The sequence below is a fragment of the Garra rufa genome, chromosome 20 (genome assembly GCF_049309525.1).
Source record: "Garra rufa chromosome 20, GarRuf1.0, whole genome shotgun sequence".
Lineage (NCBI taxonomy): Eukaryota > Metazoa > Chordata > Actinopteri > Cypriniformes > Cyprinidae > Garra > Garra rufa.
In genome coordinates, this window is record NC_133380.1 from 31,422,671 (window position 1) to 31,444,563 (window position 21,893).

Here is a 21,893-nt window from a genome sequence, read left to right on the forward strand (position 1 = left end):
TAGGAGACGTCCTATAGAACTATTGAAGATGAGCAAACACTCTTGCAGACGTCAAATAGACGTCAACTAGACGTCCCCGAGATGTACATGTGCTATCAGGGACGCATATTTAAAATTATGATTTTGCTTACAGTTTCATACACGCTCAGCAAACTTACACACTGCCAAAACAGATGTCTGTGAAAGAAATAAAAGCCATTTGCCTTTTCAGAAACAAATGTACCAACAAAATGATTTGAAACTGATATTTCAAATGGTTTGTGTGGGTCTATTCCCAGATAACACACGTACGTCTGCAAGATGTCTGTTAAAGATCTCTTGATCTGGAAAGTATCTGCTGTGTACAAAAGTCTGGCAGGCATCTGTAAGATGTCAGTTAACATACATTCTAATTCATAAACATCTTAAAGACATCTAAAAGACGTCTATTTGACATATGATAGGAAACATCCAATAGACATACTGCAGATGAGCAAACTATGCCTTGCAGGTGTCTTGCAGATGTAAATGCAGACGTCAAATAGACACCTCCAAGATGTACGTGTGTTATCAGGGTTGGTTATAGGACTCTTGTTCATATAAAACACAAAAAAACAAACAATTTAGTACTTTACAGAATTATTATGTATAAGAAAGGGATGTTTTAGTTTAAGGCTTTTTTATTACATTTAATAATGGCTATGCTTTAGATTATTAATTTTGCAAAAGTGGTGATTGATTAATCACATCAAAGCTTTTATGAGACAAAACTCTAAACCTCTTTATACAGCATTTTTAAGAAATATAACAATGATTAGTTGTGCTGATAAGATCACAATGATAAATCATAAAGCGTCCTTATTTTTTAGGTGGCTGAATTTTATTAGTATTTTTTTCCCCCTACAAGATGTTGTTTCTCAGGGAATTTCTAATACCTACTGATTCTAATAATATAATTATCGCTGAAGCAATGTTTCTGACTTATACACAATTAAACACAAGATGTCTTTACTACTAAACTAAATTGTTTTTTATTTGAACTTATTAGATTAGGAAATGTGTACGATTGGAATCCTAGAGCTGGTAAAAGACGATAGTGGGGTTCATTTAGAAAAAAGAAAGAAACTGATTTGTGAAATGGGCCCCATATTTATTTATAGTTTTTTTTTAATTAAATATCTCTCAAAATGGATGTTTTAAATGTTTCCAATGGTAACACCTGTGTGTTCAACTGAATAGTTCAGAAGCTTAATGGCAGCATATCATACCAGAGGCTATTCTAAAAATAATCATTAACATATCACTCTGGTGGACTAGGATGTACTTTTCTTATTATGCTTTTAATCTAAAATGTATAAAGCATTGCATCAAAACAAACTTCACATTATCATGTCATAGTACAATCAGTAAAATATTGTATTGCTTGCTATTTCAAATATGAAGCTGATATCACTCTGTGTACTCTTTTAATCTCAGGCCTGTTCATAAGCAATGTGTACAATAAAGCAGCAGGTTGTGTAAATGTTTAGGGTTATTGTGCATGTTCAACATTCTGCCAAGTTCAGTGTGCTGCATGTGGCAAGTTAAAGCTCAGCACCAAAACGCTCATTGCACCTTCTGCTACACAGACCCTATATTTCTTCTGGCCCAGGTGTACACTCTTAAAAAATAAAGGTGCTTTAAAAGATTCTTCACAGCAATGCCATAGAAGAACCATTTTTGGTTCAACAAAGAACCATTCAGTCAAAGGTTCTTTAAAGAACCATCTCTTTCTTGCCTTTATATAATCTGAAGAATCTTCTTTTGCCACAAAGAACCTTTTGCGAAACGATATTAAAGATTCTTTAAGGAACCATTTAGACATCTATCGCATCAAACACTATTAAAAATAAAGGTGCTTCACGATGCCATAGAAGAATGGTTCCATAAAGAACCTTTAACATCTAAAGAAACTTTCTGTTTCACAAAAGGTTCTTTGTGCGAAAGAAGGTTCTTCAGATTATAAAAAGGTAAGAAAGAATCTTTGACCGAATGGTTCTTTGTGGAACCAATACTGGTTCTTCTATGGCATTGCTTGAAGAACCCTTCAAAGCACCTTAATTTTTAAGAGTGTAGTTTAGAGATTTTTACTTAGCTATAGTATCTTTTTTTATTCTCATCTTGTCATTCCAACATTGCAACCAATGTTTAGATTCAGTTCTCACTCTTATTTTTTCTTAAGTTTTACTTGCTTTATTTGCCTAAATTAACCTTATTAATCTCAGAAATGATACTCAGCATGATCTGATTGGCTCTTTGATGTAATTAGCATCCAATGAGCTGCATGCTTCCTCTGGCTCCATCATTTAAATAGTCTTGCCTTGTGTTTGCTGTAAGCTGGTCTGACTGCAGTCTAGATGTTGGTCTGCTATACGGTAAAAGGCTATTGCTGTTATTATTTTCCTCATTTGTAAAAACTTGACAAGATGGCGGCTTTAATTTATTGCATAAGCAGGGATGGGCAGTTGAAGCCTGCAAAGCTTTGAGGCTTTATGCTGGGATGTGCCGGCTGATGATTTGAATCTTTGATACATTGCCAGTTGACGCTATTTTGTGGTGGACATTAAAATGAGTGACCACAGGAGCACTGGCAGAACAGTGCATCACCTCATTGAAACAAATGTGTGTCTAAATGTATCATTTTGGTCCTCTATTCATGTTTGCTTTTTGTGCAAAATAAAATATTTTGAATGTTTCAAACTGTTATCAGTGATTCGAAGCAAGAGTTTACCCAAACATGCAAATTTCTTGAAAGATGGAGATGAGTTTGTTTCTTCATTAGATTCGTAGAAATGTAGCATTCCATTACTTGCTCATCAATGGATCTTCTGTAGTGAATGGGTGCCGTCAGAATGAGAGTCCAAACAGCTGATAAAAACATTATAATAATCCATCCATCAATAACATCTTGTGAATCTGAAAGCTGTGTTTTTCAGAAACAAATACATCATTAAGAGATTCTTAACTAAAATACAAGTCCATAATCCATAATAACGCTTTATCCAGTAAAAATGTCCTATTGTATTCTCACATCAAAATCCACCCACATATTTGTTTAGAACTGTTTTGGCTTTTAAACAGTGCTTAATATGAGCATATTTCTTTCCTGATTTAGACCACTTTTTCAGTGAAGAAAACAACACAAATACATTGTTTTGGTAATATACAGTCTTTCATTTGTGTCACATAGTCAAGAAAATGTTCAAAGAGAGATGCTTTTGTGTTGCAAAGTTTAGCACATTGAATAAAGCAATGCCTCCACATATTTTACCATGTAACTACTTTTATGCAAATACCATCATGGTATTAAAACCTCACAGGATTTCATTGACAAGTTATTTCAGCAGTGCTAGAGCAAGAACTTGTCCTAAGAACTTGTCCACCAAAGCCATTTTGTAATAATCTGACTTAAGACAGGAAAAGTACCAAAAGAGTGATTAATTCTATGAAGTTGTATTGATTTGAGGTAGTGCTGGCTCTAAACACATCAGATGGACCTGCGACGTGACTGCTTATGATCGCTTTTCTTGTCTTTTGAATATCAGTCATTGTTTACTTTACTCATTTGCCTTGTCTGTGTTAAAGTCTTATCCTGATTGGTTGTTGAGCTCAGCATCGAGTGACAGCAGGCAAATGCAACCAAATGAAGTATTTGTAAAATCGGCGCAGAAGACCTGGACAAAAAAGGGCATATTTTGCTCTTTGCCTTGCTAACATCAGAGAAAATCCTGTACTTGTTCACCTGTCTCTGACTGGATTTACACACCAGCCTTTATCCATCTGAGGAGAATCATCTCTAAAGCTCTTTAAAATAACTGGTTGGACTTCAAGGTAATGTCTTGTTTCAATTAAAGCTGCTTTAACAGTACCTTTTATTAAAACTACTTAACAATAAAAAGTAAGTTTATAGAATACTGGCAAGAATGGAACATGTGATGATGCAGAATTAAAGTTAATAACCCAGTGTACTAATTTTTCTGTTGGTTTTTAGTCTGGTGCGCACGGCTGAATCATGCAAAACACATTCAGAGCCATCACACACTCCCCAGGGATACTTATTTGGAGAATCGAGGTAGGGTTTGATTCTAATAGCAATAGCTGGTGAAAGAAGTAGTTGATGGTGGAACCAAATGATAAAATCTGTTGAAGAAACATATGATTGATTTTGCTTACTACAAAACATGAAATGCAAGAAGTGCATGTTTGAAGAGCTAAAGAGCTGCTGTTCCATTTTACCTTTGTTCACAGATCAAAGGAACAGGAACAACTATTGATCTAATTCAGGGGTGTTCAAACTTGGTCTTGAATGGCCACTGCCCTGAGTTTAGCTTTACTCAACACACCTGCCTAGAAGGTTCTAGTATGCCTAGTAAGACAATGATTAGCTGGTTAAGGTGTGTTTAATTAGGGTTGGAGCTGAACTGTACAGGCCACTGGCCCTCCAGAAGCATTCTAAGTATTTTAGACATTTTTACATTATATTTGATATACAATAATATAAGCCAGCTATTGCATTAACAACTGGATATACAGTATGCAAAACATGCAAATGTTAGTGTGCAGATGTTTAAAAATTACAATGACCCTTTTGTTTTACTTTTTGCTTGATTTTAAGATTGGCTTGATATTTTAATTATGCTTTTATAATGTAATTAGGGTTGTCAATCAAAAAAAGTGAGAAATTGTAATTAATAACATAAAAAAATAGCAAAATTACATACTTTGTCACCTTAGAATTATAAGGTTCTATCTGCATTCTGAGCACTTTCGAGATATTGAGCTTCAAAGTTTTTGCATTCCATACACTTCTGTAGAAAGAACCATTTTTGTTTTCTAAAAAAAGGCCCCAAATGTACAGTACATAGCTTACAAAAGCAATATCAAAAAATGTAGTCATAAATTGTCACAGAATGAGAATATGTGAATAACTTAATTTTGACAAAAATGTCAGGTAGAACCTTATAATTCTAAGGTGATGACTTGTGTCCAAGATATCACGTTAATTTATAATAAAATTAAATAACAGACCTAGATATGAAATGTGACAGCAATGTGACAGCAATGTGTCAGCGATGGACCTGCCTCACGCTCCATCACTTGTGTTTGCATGACTTGGACTGGAGTGACACATTCGATGACATAATCAAAGAAGACTATATTTATATATATTTTATACTATATTTCTGAGAATAAATATATATCAAATATATATTATCAAAAGATAATTTTTTTCTCTCTTTCTTTCTTTTTTTTTTTTTTTTTTCCAGAAAATGGACCTGGTTTTGGTCCCGGAAAAACTTCATGGACAGTTTTATGAAAGTGACTGCTATTTATTGCTCTCAGTAAGTGAATAGAATCTTTCTGAAACCTCAAATTGTGTTGTGAAAACATTCAATGAATAAAACCAAATTACATGTTGTTACTGTCAGTGATCTGTCACATCTGTTGAGTTTATTCTTAGTTTGGTGACAGATTTCTGACACTGGCATATCGTCTTGTCTTTGTGCATGTGGGATTTTGAGTGTCATGTCATATGTGTGGAGCATGGTGTTTAGATTCCAACACTCATGTCTAGTTTAGGCTGGCCACACACCAGAAGATTTTAAGGCCAATTATATGCCCAATTTGCATCCCCGAATGATCTGTGTGCCCATTTTGAGGCTTGTCACAAAAAAAAAATTCTATTGTGTGATGGTGCATTCCTGAACTCAAATTGTGAATATCAAACTCTTGATCAGGTTGCCTCTGACATGATACCCGTGATAGTCAATAAAAGCGAGCAAGCGCCACCTACTGAATATTACATGCTTCAATAGCTGAAACCAGGCAAAACCTCAAAAATGGCATGCAAGCAGAGTACTGGGAAAAAACATGACCCATATTCTTTTTTATACTTTGATTTTCACTGTGAAACAGAACAAACGCCAGGAGAGCCAGCAGTTGATTGTGCCCCATGTGTTTTTCTTCTCTAGTCATGTTTAATCTTGTGAGTCTTTGTGAGATCACGTGTCACTGTGAAATTGTTCCTACAATCAACAAGTGTGTGGTCTCGCAGTCTGGACGAATAATTGGCTAAAAATCATTTGAAACTGTCTTCATATCCATGGTCTCCAATGATATTAAAATCAGTTAGGATTTGAAAATTGTCTAGTTTGTGGCCAGCCAGTTTCAGTTCAGAAACTGAGGGTTCAGACTCATTTGTTGTGAGCGCATAGGTTGAGTGTTCATTCTTTTACTGTGTTCTTTAAGCATTCTTGTCTTGTTGTGTTTAATAAAACACACAGGGCTTTTCATTGGCTGCATCATTTCATTCTTATGCATTAGGTTTTGTGTGAATGCATGGCTTTTGCTGTGTTTGTTTCTATGTGTCATGTGTCCTGCTATCTACTGTCTTAACTATCAACCTTCTTCAGTTTTCTTGTTTCTGTTTATTGGTTCATTTACCCCAACTGCTTTCCCTCATTACCCTCCTAATATCATTCCTTATTTAATCTCCCTGTGTTCTCTGTCCTGTGCCAGTTCTTTTCAGACTATTCCCTGTTAGGTGTTGCTGTGTATTGTCCTGTGTTGTGTGAGCTCCAGTTCTGTCACTGCGTGCTTGGACTAGGTCAACTCAAGTCACCTTTATTTACATAGTGCTTTTACCAATACAGGTTGTGTCAAAGCAGCTTTACAGTATTAAAATAAAATAAAAAAAGTGTGTTACTAATGCAAAATGACAATAGTAAATGCTCAATTTTCTGTTTAAGTCAGTTTATCATTGATTCAGTGATGCCATCACTTTAGTACAAATAGTATCTGTGCAATCAAGTCGACGATATTGCTGGAAATTAAGTTTCCCCAGCTAAGCAAGCCAGTGGTGACAATGGCAAGGAACCAAAATCCATAGGTGACAGAATTGGAGAAAACTTGGAAGAAACCAGGCTCAGTTCTCCTCTGGCTCAGGCTGCAGTAAAATCAGATTGTGCAGAGGACTCATCTGGTTCCCATGTGCTGATGGCTATGTAGGTGATGAGGTCTTCGCTGGGGATCTGTCTCTGGGGCTCAATCTAGTTGACATGGTCTCCACTGACATTCAGGGCTGTAGAGGTCATCTCTAGGTGCTGATCCACAATCTGGACTGGATACAGACTAAAACTCGGTGACTGCAGTGACCATCTGATCTGGATATAGACTGGATCTGGGTTCCGGTTGACCTAATTAATGCAGCCTACCAATCCTTTAATGGATCTGAGTAATAGAAATGTGTTAGTGTGTTATGTGTAAGCCAGGTTAAAGAGCTAGGTCATTAATCTAGATTTAAACTGACTTAAACTAAATCCTGAACAATGTTAGATAGATTGTTCCAGAGTTTGGGCACCAAATAGGATCTCCCGCCCACTGTTGATGTTTTGATGTTTTCCCTCCTTGGGGTACTTGGTGCTGCCTTTTGTTTCTGTATCTTCACCCTTCACCCTGACCTGACATCGACCCTCCGATTGTCAGATAATGGAGTGTTAAAGCTGACTCCTTGTTCTCTGTCGAGGAGAGTCTACTGTGAAGGTTCTGATGGCAGCTGAGGGACTCAACATCAACATCACTGTGCATAAGGATCACTCATGAGGAAGGCGACCTCTCTCTTATGGCATTGACTTTCTGTGTGTCTGGGCCACACACACCTCTGTTGTTTGCAAAACCTGCATAGGTCCAAATGATACAAATTTTGCTTTGGGTCCAAACAGGCTGGCCTACATTGGGCCATCATGGGATTAATGTGGTCAGTCCACTAGTGTGGCCTGCTCACAGAGAGCCTGCGGTGAGCCCAAAACTGTGGGCCTCGCCTGGGCAAGCCCGCATAGGGCCTATTTAGGTTTGGGGTGGGCTGGCCCTAGCCCACTGTGCCCACAAAAAGCTAGCAGGAGCCCCGCAAGGACATGTTTGCAGGGTCTGTTTTTTTTTTTTTGCACTCTCTCTGCTCTCCTTCGTTACCTTCCTAATTTCCTACCCTGTGTTCTATGTTTTGTGCCAGTTGGTTGTGGATGTTCCTATGTTAGGTGTTGCCATGTCCTGTCTTGCCATACCTTGCTGTGCTGTGTGAGCTCCAGTCCTGTCTTTTGTGTTATTTTTGAACTCTAATAAAAAGTCCATTGTTCTCACCTCATCCCTTCAGGCTAACATGGCAGTTTCCTGTTAAACAAATATTGGATGTCATATAATCAATTAAAATCAGTTGCATCCTCAAGTTTTGCATCCTTTTTCCATCCTCTATATGCAGACACGCAAAGGTGGCAAATCTGCATACTATGACATTCATTACTGGATAGGTTCCATGTCTACACTGGATGAACAAGGAGCTGCTGCTGTCTATGCCATCCAGCTGGATGAGTTCCTGGGCTCTGCACCTATTCAGTATAGAGAGGTGCAGCACCATGAGTCCAGCATCTTCTGTGGATATTTCAAACAGGGCATAATGTAAGTATTTGAAAAGTGCAGTCCACATCTCACCAGGCTTTTGGTCATATACGGTTGTTTCTTTGGTTATTTTTAAAGTATTGCTTTTTTTCAACAAAAATGATCAGCTCTAATTAGCAAAATAGTTAATAAAAATAAATAAAACAAAAGGTGTGCAAGCTAGACAGCTACTGTCTAAAATAGCAAAACAACAAACACTACGCTCATCATAACCATAAATCATAATGGGTTGACTTGACAAAATAAGAAAGCAACAAATTTATGTTTTTATATGTCCTTAGTTATAAATCAGGAGGGGTGTCAACAGGAATGAACCATGTGGAGACAAACACTTATAACATTCAAAGACTGCTGCATGTAAAAGGAAAAAGGAAAGTGACTGGCACAGAGGTGAGCCAACTGTTTGTCTTAAAAGGACAGTTCACCAAAAACTGAAAATCTGTCATTTACTCATGTAGTTCCAAACCTGTGAAACTTTTATTATTCTTTGGAAAAAAAAAAAAAAAAAAAAAAAAAAAAAAAACATGATGTGTCAGTTAAAATATTAAAATTGTGGATCTCCATCAGGTTGAAATTATTGAGGCTATAATTCTCAAGCTATAAATGATTAAAAACACCGGCTAATTTGCAGGTGGAAATGAGCTGGAACAGCTTTGACACTGGGAGTGTCTTTCTTTTGGATCTTGGCAAGACCATTATCCAGTGGAATGGCCCTGAAAGCAACAAACAAGAACGTCTGAAGGTTGGCTATAAAATGAACTATATGAGCAATCTTAAAGTTTTGAGTTCTTTTAAATCCTAACATCATGCTGTTCATTGTTGACTGTAAGGGCATGATGCTGGCCAAAGACATCAGGGATCGTGAAAGAGGGGGTCGGGCCGAAATTGGGGTGATTGAAGGGGATGCAGAGGCAAAGTCCCCTTTGGTAATGGATGTGATGGTGAGCATTTTGGGTGAACGGCCCTCTAAGCTGCCTAGTGGGACGCCTGATGAAATTACTGACCGAGAGCAAATGCAAAAGCTCACCCTCTATCAGTAAGTGCTATCAGCTCTGTGTCTTACATGTTAGCTGTTTGTATTATCTAAAATGTCATTTGATTGATAAATCAGCTCACCTAATGTTCACCTAGTTAGAATGTCTACCAGTCCAAACATAATCTAACAAACCTTGAACTTTGCAGTGTGTCAGACACTAATGGAACTATGAACATCACAGAGATTGGAACCAGTCCACTAACACAGGACATGCTGAATCACGATGTAAGTACACAAACTATTGCAGCTGTAGTGGTAAATTGTGTAAAATGCATAGTTAATCTCTTCTTACATTGTTTACTCTCATTAGATCAAAATATAAAATATAATCTGACCAAGTATTTATTTAACAAAAATAAAAAAGGAATGCACTAATTTGCAACATTTCTGACCATGATTGCTACATTTGCAGCATGGTTTAATATAATTTATGATGTGTATATAAATATACTACAAATAAATTATTCAAAATATAGTAGTATTTCAGTTAATGAAAAAAAAAATCAGTAGTATTTTAAGCATCCTTCACATTCATTCATTCATTTATTTCAAGGACTGCTACATTTTGGACCAGGGGGGAATGTCAATATTTGTGTGGAAGGGAAAGACAGCCAACAAAGCAGAGAGACAAGCAGCAATGACCAGGGCTCTGGTGAGTTCCTGTTTTATCATTTCCATTTCTCGCGTAACAGCTTCTACTGGAGGAGAGTGATTTCCCTTTATTTCTATCACATATACCTTAATATTGACAGTTTAAACAACCTTACAGGGATTAAACCAACAAACTTGATCTTTACCCACTAATGGTGTTTGTAAGGAACAAATCAAGACTTTTTAAACCATTGCTACGGCTAAAATATGATAATCCATAATCGTTCCATAATAGCGCTCCCACCAGTGGAAAGGTCATTGGGTCCGAATCAGGAGAGAAGCATTATTTACAAGTTGAAACAGTCCAAAACAGTTCTACACAAATATGTGGGTGGATTTTGAATAACTTTTTTACTAGAGGAAGTGTTATTATGGAATATGGTTTTGGATTTTAGCTGGAGGCATCGGTTTTGAAGTTGAAAACGTCTTAATGATGGATTTGTTTCTTACAAACACACAGCTTCTGGCTTCCCAATCCACAAATTATGTGGATTATTGTGATGTCTTCATTACCTATCATCATGATAAGACTTAGATTAAGGTCTGATTTACTTACAAATGACTAATGAGATTAATTCTACAGGAGTTCATTAAACTGAAGGGTTACCCACTCACTACTAAAGTGGAGGCTATCAGTGATGGAGGGGAATCAGCTCTCTTTAAACAACTGTTCACGAACTGGACTGTCAAAGAGCAGACAGCAGGTCTAGGCCGGACACACACTGTAGGGAGAGTTGGTATGTGTTGTCTGACTGTCTGTTTAGCAGACATCATGTGTATACTTGCACATTTACTTTGAGACATATGCCGTTATTTTGCCGTTTTTTTTTTTTAGTAAAGTGTGAGATGTCAAATTGTTATATTTGGAGACTAATGTGAGGCATGTCTTTGATTAAATTGAATTGTGATGCTGATTTTAGATGGCTGTAATTATGAGCCAAATAAGCATGATGCTGGTCCATAAACTTTGCTCTGTCCTTTCATTATTTAGCTGATGTCACTCAAGAGAAATTTGATGCCACTAGGATGCATGTGATGCCTGATATTGCTGCACAGGAGCGCTTGGTGGATGATGGCAGTGGACAAAAGCAGGTAAGGAGGAGATGAGTTATTAAAGAGAACCTGAAGAAATAACACTATAGGTGGAGATGTGAGAAACAGCAAATAGAAGGATTACACATATCTATGAATCAGAACATAATACAGACATAGAGATAATTGCCAGAAAATGTAAAATAGTAAAAGAATCATTCGATGTCTAAAGACCTGTCTGTCCGCAGGTGTGGCGCATAGAGAATTTGGAAATGGTCGAGGTGGATCCTGAAATGCATGGGTTCTTCTATGGAGGCGATTGCTATCTAATTCTGTACAGCTATGATGTTAATGGCAGGAAAAGCTACATTCTCTACTTGTGGAAGGTGAAGTGATATATTTCCTTTGTATAAGAGATGCAGAGATTTATCTTAATGACAATACTGATTGTTAATCATTTTAACCCCAAAATAGGTTCATGAAAGAATGTAACGTCACATCCTATAATGTTAACACAATTTCATTTTAAACCCGGATAACAGAAATAGTACAAAACATTTGCAATAATGATTTTGAACCACAAACTTATATCTGGTAACAAAATTAGCTTTTAGTGCTTCATGACCATTTAAACAAACATCTACACTCTTAAAAATAAAGGTGCTTTAAAAGGTTCTTCACAGCGATGCCATAGAAGAACCATTCAGTCAAGGTTCTTGAAAGAACCATCTGATTCTTACCTTTTTATAATCTAAAGAACCTTCTTTCTTCACAAAGAACCTTTGTGAAACAGAAAGGTTCTTCAGATGTTAAAAGTTCTTTATGGAACCATTTAGACAAAAAAAGGTTCTTCTATGGCATTGTGAAGCACCTGTATTTTTATGAATGTACAGAGTATTTTTACTTTTGCCAGAAGATTATAGAGCATTTGTAATTTCCTTACTTATTACAGTAAAAGTGTTTTTTTTTTAATTGTTTTAACACATGTACTGTTGAATTTGTCTATACAGTACTGATCTTAGTAAGCTTTAATACTTGATATACACTCTTAAAAATAAAGGTGCTTTAAAATGTTCTTCACAGCGATGCCATAGAAGAACTATTTTTGGTTCCACAAAGAACCATTCAGTCAAAGGTTCTTTCAAGAACCTTCTCTTTCTTACCTTTTTATAATCTGAAGAACCTTCTTTGTGAAACAGAATAACCATTTGTGAAAGGTTCTTCAGATGTTTAAGGATCTTTATGGAACAATTTAGACAAAAAACATTTTTCTATGGCATCATGAAGAACCTTTATTTTTAAGAGTGTGGCTGATCTTCTCAGTGAAGGGGAGCTTTGAATGACATGTTGCATGTAATAATGAAAGCAATGATATCTGTTTTGCTAAAAGGGACGTCATGCATCTCAGGATGAAGTGACTGCCTGTGCGTATCAGGCTGTGACTCTGGACCAGCAGTATGGAGGTCAGCCTGTTCAAGTGATAGTCACCATGGGAAAGGAACCACGGCACTTCATGGCCATCTTCAAGGGCAAAATGGTTATCTTCGAGGTAGCACATTACTTGCTTTAACTAGAGATTTGTAAAAGACATTAGGATAGTCATAATTCAATCATTAATTGGGCTAAATGGTAGATGGCAGAAGGTACAACTACTACCTTTTTCCTTTCAGTTTTCACTGCACACTAAACACACTAAAATCTCACAAATCTGTAAATCAATCAATTATACAAACAATCAAACATTGCTCTTTAAAACCAGCAATAATAGTAATAAAAATAGTAATAAAATAAAGGTAACACTTTAGTTTAGGGACCAATTCTCACTATTAACTAGCATGCATATTACCAGCATACTGGATGTACTTATAAAGGAAAAATTTATGCTTTATTCAGCATAACCATATTGTATATTCTTTAGTCCACCACATACCTAAACCTAACAACTACCTTTCTAACTATTAATAACCAGCAAATTAAGAGTTTATTGAGGTAAAAGTCATATTTAATAGTAATAACCAAAATAAATAAAAAGTCATAATCACAAAATTATGAAAATGTTTGCATTCACAATGTAGCCTAATAAGTCTACATTTCTTTTAACGCAACAACCTCAACTATTTATCATTAAGATCAAAACATTTTTTCACCTCATACAATAACCTATTACTTTATGTGAAAAACTTTGAAAATATGACGAATGTGCATAATTTCCAGCTATGTTAAATTTCTGTTGTTTTCTTAATACTTAAATGTTAATTTGTTTTAATTCTAGGGAGGGACGTCCAGAAAAAGCGCCGTGGAGCCAGAGCCGCCTGTTCGCCTGTTTCAGATCTGTGGCTCTCACCCAACCAATTCAAAAGCAATAGAGGTGCCAGCATTGGTGGCCTCTCTCAACTCCAATGATGTCTTCCTCTTGAAAAGCCAGAATGGAATCTACCTGTGGTATGGCAAAGTACGCAGTCTTTCTATTATCATGACACTGATGGTATTTTATTGGAAAAAATACTCAGCAGTTGTCAAGTTCATCACTACTCTCCACATAATGGACATTATTGGGAAGGTGTCCTAAGCTTTATCTATACACTCACTCTACTTATCCTCTCAGGGGTCCAGCGGTGATGAACGGGCCATGGCAAAAGAAGTAGCTTCCTTCATTGGTCGGGGCTCACCAGAGGAGATTATGGCTGAGGGACAGGAGCCAAATGAGTTTTGGGAAATCTTAGGTGGAAAAGGACCATATGCAAATGATAGAAGGTACACCGAACAAAGAACACCTCAATTATTTATTGTAAATGATTCCAAGCAATGTAGAAAAGCTGTCACTGGACAAGTACCCTTACAAAAGGCCCTAAAATGTGCCATATAGGTAATAATATGTACATGTTATAGACTTATATGTACTTGTAAAGGGGTCATCGGATGCCCATTTTCCACAAGTTGATATGATTTATTTAGGGTCTTAATGGAAAGTCTATAAAATGCTTTGGTTAAAATTTATCAATGGTAGTGTAAAAAACACCCTTTTTACCTTGTCAAAATCAGGTCTGCAAAAATCAAGCCTTTCTGGTGGATGTTGCTTTAAATGCTAATGAGCTCTGCTTGCCCCGCCTCTCTCATCTCTCTGTGGAGTGACAAGCCTGTTTACTTTAGCCGCATTTAGCCGCTTTTAGCGACAAAGCTTGCTAACTAGCACGTTATTAGGATTCATAAAACCCTTATACTCACTTCTGCTGTACGTGAAGCTGGATCACGAATGATTCGTGCTAACATAGATGTATTTATGTACATCGGGAGGTGCATTCCCTTCACAAACAAAAGTCATCCACTGTATCTTCAGTGGCTCAGATGTCGGAAGTAAATGACGACCACTATGTTCATTATTACATCCAACAACAGAACACCTCAATCGCTTAGGAGCCATTCTTGTCTATGTCCCTGTTCCGGCATAGAAACAATGGCGATCGGACTGTTACAGCTCATTCAAGGCAGGTCTAAGGCTGTGTCAATCAGTCTATCGTGTGAGCGGTCTTTGTCGATGTGATGTCACACAGACAAGATGCTGAGAATGGCTTGATTTGAAAAAGGGAAAATTATTTTTACGGATTAAATAAAGACCACTGGGTGGATTTTTATCATTATAGGGTATTTGTGTACACACACTGCCAACACACATTTATGTTTAAACAACATGTAAAAGTGAACTTTGCATCTGATGACCACTTTTATGGGAAAAATAAGAACCCTTTAGGTTTAAATATGTTAAGGTATAGCTTTTGTAGCCTTTTTTTCTGAGAATGTGGGAAAAAAAGTTCTTTATTATTTATTGGCTGTTGATGTTATGTTTTCTTAAAGATTACAGCAGGTTACTCTAGATCATCAACCGCGTCTTTTTGAATGCTCCAATAAGACCGGCAAGTTTATTGCCACTGAGGTAACACAGTTCTCACAGGATGATCTAAGAGAGGATGACGTCATGCTTTTGGACACATGGGATCAGGTAGATAAACACAGTTTGAACTAAAAATCTGTTCCTCTATAATTAAATATAACGTTTGATGGCGAAGGGCGATGTCTCTAAAAGAGTACCACCAGTATCCCAACATCTCAATTATAACAACTGCAGCTGTCATAACAATGTAAGAGTTAACCCTAGATATCATTAGACACTAAAGTCCTAAACACAGCCTTCGGTTCTTCTAGGTGTTTCTTTGGATAGGAAATGAAGCCAATGATGTGGAGCGTAAGGAATCTGTGACAACTTGCCAGGAATACCTGCGGACTCATCCTGGATCCCGGGACCCTGACACACCTATAATAATGGTGAAGCAGGGCTTTGAGCCTCCTACCTTCACTGGGTGGTTCATGGCCTGGGACCCGACTAAATGGAGTGTAGGTTTGATTTTTATTGTATTAACATGCTGATAAAGATTTATAGGTCTACTAGTTAAGGAGTCATTCTCTGCAGGTGAACAAAACTTGTTTTGCTATAACTCACACAAGGCTTTTATCTTTGTACTAGGCTGGCAAAACCTACGAGCAGCTGAAGGAGGAGTTAGGAGAGATTACATTGCCCACTACAGTCGATTCTGTATGATTTTATGTACTCTTGTATACAACAGACATTTTAGTCAATATTTGCCTGATTTGCGTAAAAAAACTGTGTAAATTTCTCATGACAGGAATCCACTGGTGTAGAGAGTAAAACCATCTCACAATATCCACCAGAAATGCTGATTAACAAACTCACTGGAGAACTGCCTGATAATGTGGACCCCACACACAAAGAGGTGCGTAAAACTTTATTTTATTTCATATAAAGTCCTTTATTTCAGAATTTTAGTTTACATGAGCTCCAACAATCATTCAAGAAACACAAGGTGGTGCTGTTGTAAGTGGGGAAAAGGGCTGCTTTTGCTCTTAATCCTGCTGTCTTTTACAACTTGGTAGTAGGTATGCATGATGGTGAAGATAAAGGTTCAAATTGATTTAATAATATCCACAGGTACACATAAAGCAAGGCAGATAGGGTAAACATATCCACACACTGACAGTGGAAATGATGCAGACTGAAAACAAAGCCTAAACTGAGACTATGACAGTATGCCTTCTCCCAGAAAGTGTAACCTTGTGCCGACAGACAGAAGGACAAGGTTGTGGTGAAGGAATAGCGCAAACAGGCAGAGGAATGCAGGAGGAGGCTTTATAGGAGGATGGACAACCCAGAGGAGGATGACAAACAAAACCCAGGGAGATGTAGGTGAAGAAGATGACTAGGAAGGAGCCTTGAGCAGGAGAGGGCGGATGGAAGCCACAGCCAGGACTATGCTCCATGGCGGCATCACTGGAAGGAGTAGCCAAGACGTGATGAGAACACACGCCATCATGGGACAACCAGAGGCGATGATGATAGAGGTGGAGCGATGCCGAGGATCTAGGCAGCCGCAATGGTTCCACAGGCTCCTCAGGTCCAGAAGACGTAGACTCCCAGCAGGGCCGAGATGGAGCCTTACCACTGAGAGGAGGTGAAACAGAGGGACTGACGGAGAACAGAGATGACTAGACAGCACAAGTGACTGAGGGCTGAAGAGACTGAAGAAATACACAAAATCCAAACAAAAATAAAAAGTCTCTTAAGGAAGATGGAGAGGAGAGGAGACAGGAGAGGGAGGCTGGTTGGGACCAGCTAGTCAGACATGTGAATAGAATCAGATGGGCTCAGGGGAAGCAAACTCTCAACCTCCCTCCCCATGTCCAGCAAACATTCTATCTCAGTGGCAGGATGTTGGCCGGGGCTTGCATCCATACCCTCGAATTCCACGAGTACTTCCTCAACGATAGATGATAAAGATGGCATGCATGGATGGTGTCCCCCCTGGCTCGCTGTTGGCATTAGGCGTGGTTGCTTCTCCTGGAAATGGCTTTGACGTCATGGCTGAGGCGTTCTCTTTTTCTGAAGTGGGCTCAGGCTGTCGCTCCTCGCAGTGGGGTGGTGACTGGCTGGGAACTTGGTAGCAGTGGGGTTAACGTCGTCATCCGCGAGGCCGGCGGTGAAGGCTGATCCAAAAGCACTCAGCACCCACTCTACAAACAAGGCAAAGCTCCTTCAAGGAGCCTGCCCAGACAGCTGCTTTCATGTGGCAGTGTCCAATCCAGAGAGTAGAAATGTTCAAAGGGCAGTAGTCCAGGAAGGTCGTCAGATGGGCGGGATTCAGGAACTCGTGTGAGCCTTCTTCCTGCTCAAGGCACCAAAGTCTTAGGGAAATAATGTCCATAAAAGGAAGAAAAATCACAAAAGAAAACACTTACTCAAAAATAAATGCAAAACACTGCTTTGCACATTGCAATGTATTACTGAAGAAGTTGTTCTACTAATTGTTGATGTCTAAATCAAAGGGAAAAAATGTGTGGAATCTGCTTAATCATATAGAGAAGGATTCTATATGATTAAGCAGAAAGGGCAAGAAAGGGCATATATTTTGACAAACTAAAGTTAATACAGAGCGTTTAACACTGCTTAATAATGCATTATACAGATGCTAGATGAAAAGAAAATGTCAACTTTTCTGAAAACAGACAGTTCCCTGCAGAGATACATTTATATAAACTTCTTCCGCCAATTCATTATTTAGGAGTTTCTTCCAATATTTTAATTTTTGATCTGCCTGCTACAGTATTTTTTCCTCTTTATGTCTGTCTTCAGTGTTTCTGGCCTCTGTTAACGGCCTATTACAATCTAAATACAATAATAATGTAATATTTCCACACAAATTACATTTTGGAACATGAATGCATAGGGCGGTCCTTATCTTCGAGCCCTAATAGGTGGTAAATATCCGTGAGATCCCCTCCTTTGTCGCAGACTGATGACCCGACAATGGCCGCCACAATGACCGATGTCCGGATTGATGACGTAACATGAAAACCCTCTATATAGACCTTCTTGACATCTTTTAGTCAAATTACCAGCCAGGTGTGGCTCATGTTGTTAATTGACCTAAATGATCCTGCTATATTGTAAGGATTAGTGTAAACAAAACTTGTGCACATGGAAATCAGGACGTTCAGTCAGATTTTTGTTCCCTTTTTTTTTCTTGGAACATTTTCCTAGTCAGTTTGTCAGATTTGCACAAAGTCTGACATTAATTATTTTAGGACACACCTTCTTAACCAATTTAACCAGTTTATGTGCGTGTCTTGTTTGCTCTGGTTGGTTTTTGTTGTGTTATTGCTCCATCTGCGTGTTGATTGCTTAGTATCTGTGAGTTGCTAGTTGCAGTTCCTGTCTCTGTTGTCTTCTCCCATGTTTGCCAAACCTGTCATTAGTTTCTGGTCTGTCATGGAAATGCCAAGGTCATGGGCTCCATTTCTAGCAACTATATGAATTGCATAAATGTATAGCTGAGATAAAAGCATCTATGGATACAAATGTAGATGTTGCACTGTGCACAGACAAGTGAACTTAAAGGATTAGTTCACTTCCAGAACAAAAATTTACAGATAATTTACTTACCCCCTTGTCATCCAAGATGTTTATGTCTTTCTTTCTTTAGTCATAAAGAAATCATGTTTTTGAGGAAACATCTCAGGAATTTTCTCCATATAGCGGACTTCTATGGTTCCCATGAGTTTAAACTTCCAAAATACAGTTAAATGCAGCTTCAAAGGGCTCTAAACGATCCCAGCCGAGGAAACTATTGGTTATTTTCTAAAAAAAAAAAAATTACAATGAATATACTTTTTAACCTCAAACGCTGGTCTTGTCTGGCTCTGCAATGCGCATGCATTCTCTGTGCTCGCTGGTTCAATACAGTTAGGGTATGTCGAAAAACTCTTATTTTCTCCTCCAACTTCAATATCATCCAATATCGTCGCAGAAGTACCGACCCAATATTTACAAAGTGAACATACAAAGAAAGTCAAACGCTATTAAGAAAAAAGGTAAAACTGCAATGTAGGATGATTTTGGAGGAATTGGAGGAGAAAATGAGATGGGAGATTTTCGACATACCCTAACTTTTATCAACGTATGGGCATCACAGAGCTAGACAAGATGAGCATTTGTGGTTAAAAAGTGTATACATTGTACATTATTTAGAAAATAACCGATTGTTAGATAGAAAAGACCCTTCTTCAATGGCTAGGAACATTGAAACTGCATTTTGGAAGTTCAGACTCACAGGCACCATAGAAGTCCACTATATGGAGAAAATTCCTGAAATGTTTTCCTCAAAAAAGAGGACTGAAGAAAGAAAGCCATGAAAAAAATAAAAATAAAAATAAATAAATAAATAACACACTACCTGTGCATGTGCTGATGTAAGGGTGTTTTTTTATCTGTAAATGTTATACATAAATTCATAAATATCGAGTCATGTAAGTATTTCTATTTTACAAAACAGATTGTCCTAACACTAAGCAAATTGCTTGTTATACTTCATAGAGTACACATGCCTGTCAACCAAATAGAGCGCAACAGAGAAAGGGAGTTATGAGAAATTTGCCTAAAATATTTTAATACATTTGAATAAAAGTGTGGTGTTGCTTTGTTCAAAGCAATGTGTGTTGCTGCATATGGCATTTTAATTCTAATAACCTCATTCAAGTTCACAGTTCTCTGTGATTCTTCTTATATCATGTTCATACATTTACATCATACATTTTTCTGTCTTCTTTTTCTGGTGTAGAGATATCTCTCTGACCAAGATTTCCAGGCCATATTAGGAGTCTCCAGAGAAGAGTTTGACAGTTTGCCTCAATGGAAACAGAAGACTATGAAGAAGGAAAAGGGATTGTTTTGAAAGTCATATATATGTTTCGTTAGTGCTGGTAGTGGAAAGAGGGAACATAGACACATTTAGATTTCCTACTTCAATTTTAAAGAGAAATATTCGTTTAAATCTTTTGTCATAACTGATATCACTAATTGTGTTAATATGTTCCAGACACAGTAAGCATATTGTGGTTTAATTATGGGACTTACGTTGTTTTTGGTGAAAGCAAAATAAAATATGTATATTTAAAATAACTTAGTTTGAATCTTCCTAGTCCTGTTTTTCCTTCAAGTAACATTAACAGTAACATCAAGTATAAAGTGCTTTAGAATACATAATAGAGGCTAAATGTATTTCATTTTTTTCTTTTCTTTTCTCATGTATAGTTCGTTTAAATATGGTGGTTTGAGTGGCCATGAAGAATAAGCTACTTTGAGCATTGACACCCTAAACACTCACTTTTTAAGTCAATGATGTAAAAAACTGATTAAAAAAAAAAAAACAATCTGAAAGACACAGGCACATGAAACAATCCTATGGATGAGGAGTTAAAGGAGTTAGAAAACAAACTAAATTATTTCAGCATATGTGGAATCTTATTTTTGGAATTCCATAATAGGCAAACTTTCTTAGAACATGAATGTATGATAGAAATATGAGAAGCTGCCATTCCAGGAGAAATGGTCAGACTGACAATGTTACATCATTCATCATCCAACCACATTCTTTTAGATAAATGTTTTAAAATACATTTTTGAATATTAAATATACTGTATACTGAAATGCTACTTTGATGTGGGAAAAGTACCAATGAAACTGTTTAACTTTATAGATAAGTACTTACACAAAGTACAAACACCACCTATCACCTCACATAAATAAAAATTGAAACAATTGAGAGATTAAACAAGACAGACAGAGAGAGAGAGAGAAAGAGAGACTTTGACTTTTAACATCTCTTTATTTACCATAAAAGATTAATCAAGTGAATTTTTTTCTTTTTTTTTTCTTGTCTTTCTCCACCAATCCAGAAATATTGTACAAAAAGTACCTCAAAATTGGAAAAATATAAATCAATACATATCAGTAGTAATTTCAGGTAAAAAAAAAACAAAAAAACACTGAAAGTCCCATCTTAAATATCATACATAGATATCCAGATCTCCATCACCATGGACTTCACAAAGGCAGTTATTTATACACCAAATGTGTTTCAAAACCTCTATATCCATTATTTTATAAAAAGCAAATTCAATTTTTAAACGTGTTTTAATTAACCCCCAAACCAGCAATCTTGTACTTTCGTGACAGCCAAATTGCTAACTTCGCTTGACCAAAGACAAAATTTACTAAAACATGAGTCTCTTTCCTTGAACCTTTGTATTTTGGACCATAGATAAAAAACACTTTGGTGAAGACCTCTCCTAATTTCTGACAGTATTCTTCTAAAAGGCAAAAGAGTGGACTAAGTCTTTCACACTCAGAAAATAAATGAAAAACTGTTTCAGACTCTCCACCAAAAGGGCAACCCACCCCTACCTGAGGGTCAATGTGTGCTCTGTATCTGTTCGTAGCTATTATACCATGCACAATCCACCACTGTAGGTCTCCAGACATTTTCTCAATGGGGGGTTTGTACAAGGTCCTCCAGCTACCTTTCGGGGAAAAGCCTAATCCAAAAAAATCCAACCATTTGGACTCTTTTACGCTCTTCAATATATTCCGGTTGAGAGCCTTTACACACAAGGCATAAAGCTGCTTCTTTCCAACAGCACTGAAGAATCTTGACTCAGAACAAGTAAAGGACAAGATGTTGCATTCATATTCCTGCCATTCACCATTTTTTACAGAGACCTCCAGTTCCGGAAAGGGAGATATTCTCTCATCACCAGGATCAAACAAAGACATACTATAGCTCGGTGGCAGTTGTTCTT

The 21,893-nt window shown here is 37.3% G+C and overlaps 1 protein-coding gene across 1 annotated transcript; it reads left to right on the forward strand.

The window, feature by feature from the left end:
* The first annotated feature begins 4,030 nt into the window (after positions 1-4,030).
* On the forward strand, positions 4,031-20,213 carry avil (advillin). The gene is made up of 19 exons (XM_073825796.1): positions 4,031-4,090; positions 5,286-5,360; positions 8,273-8,469; positions 8,751-8,859; positions 9,101-9,211; positions 9,300-9,505; positions 9,652-9,730; positions 10,059-10,157; positions 10,740-10,893; positions 11,148-11,248; positions 11,437-11,574; positions 12,579-12,737; positions 13,461-13,640; positions 13,794-13,942; positions 15,041-15,185; positions 15,389-15,577; positions 15,708-15,776; positions 15,868-15,975; positions 19,873-20,213. Exons 1-19 carry the CDS (start codon positions 4,031-4,033, stop codon positions 19,984-19,986), a joined length of 2,442 nt encoding a protein of 813 aa, XP_073681897.1. The 3' UTR covers positions 19,987-20,213.
* The last annotated feature ends 1,680 nt before the right edge of the window (positions 20,214-21,893 follow it).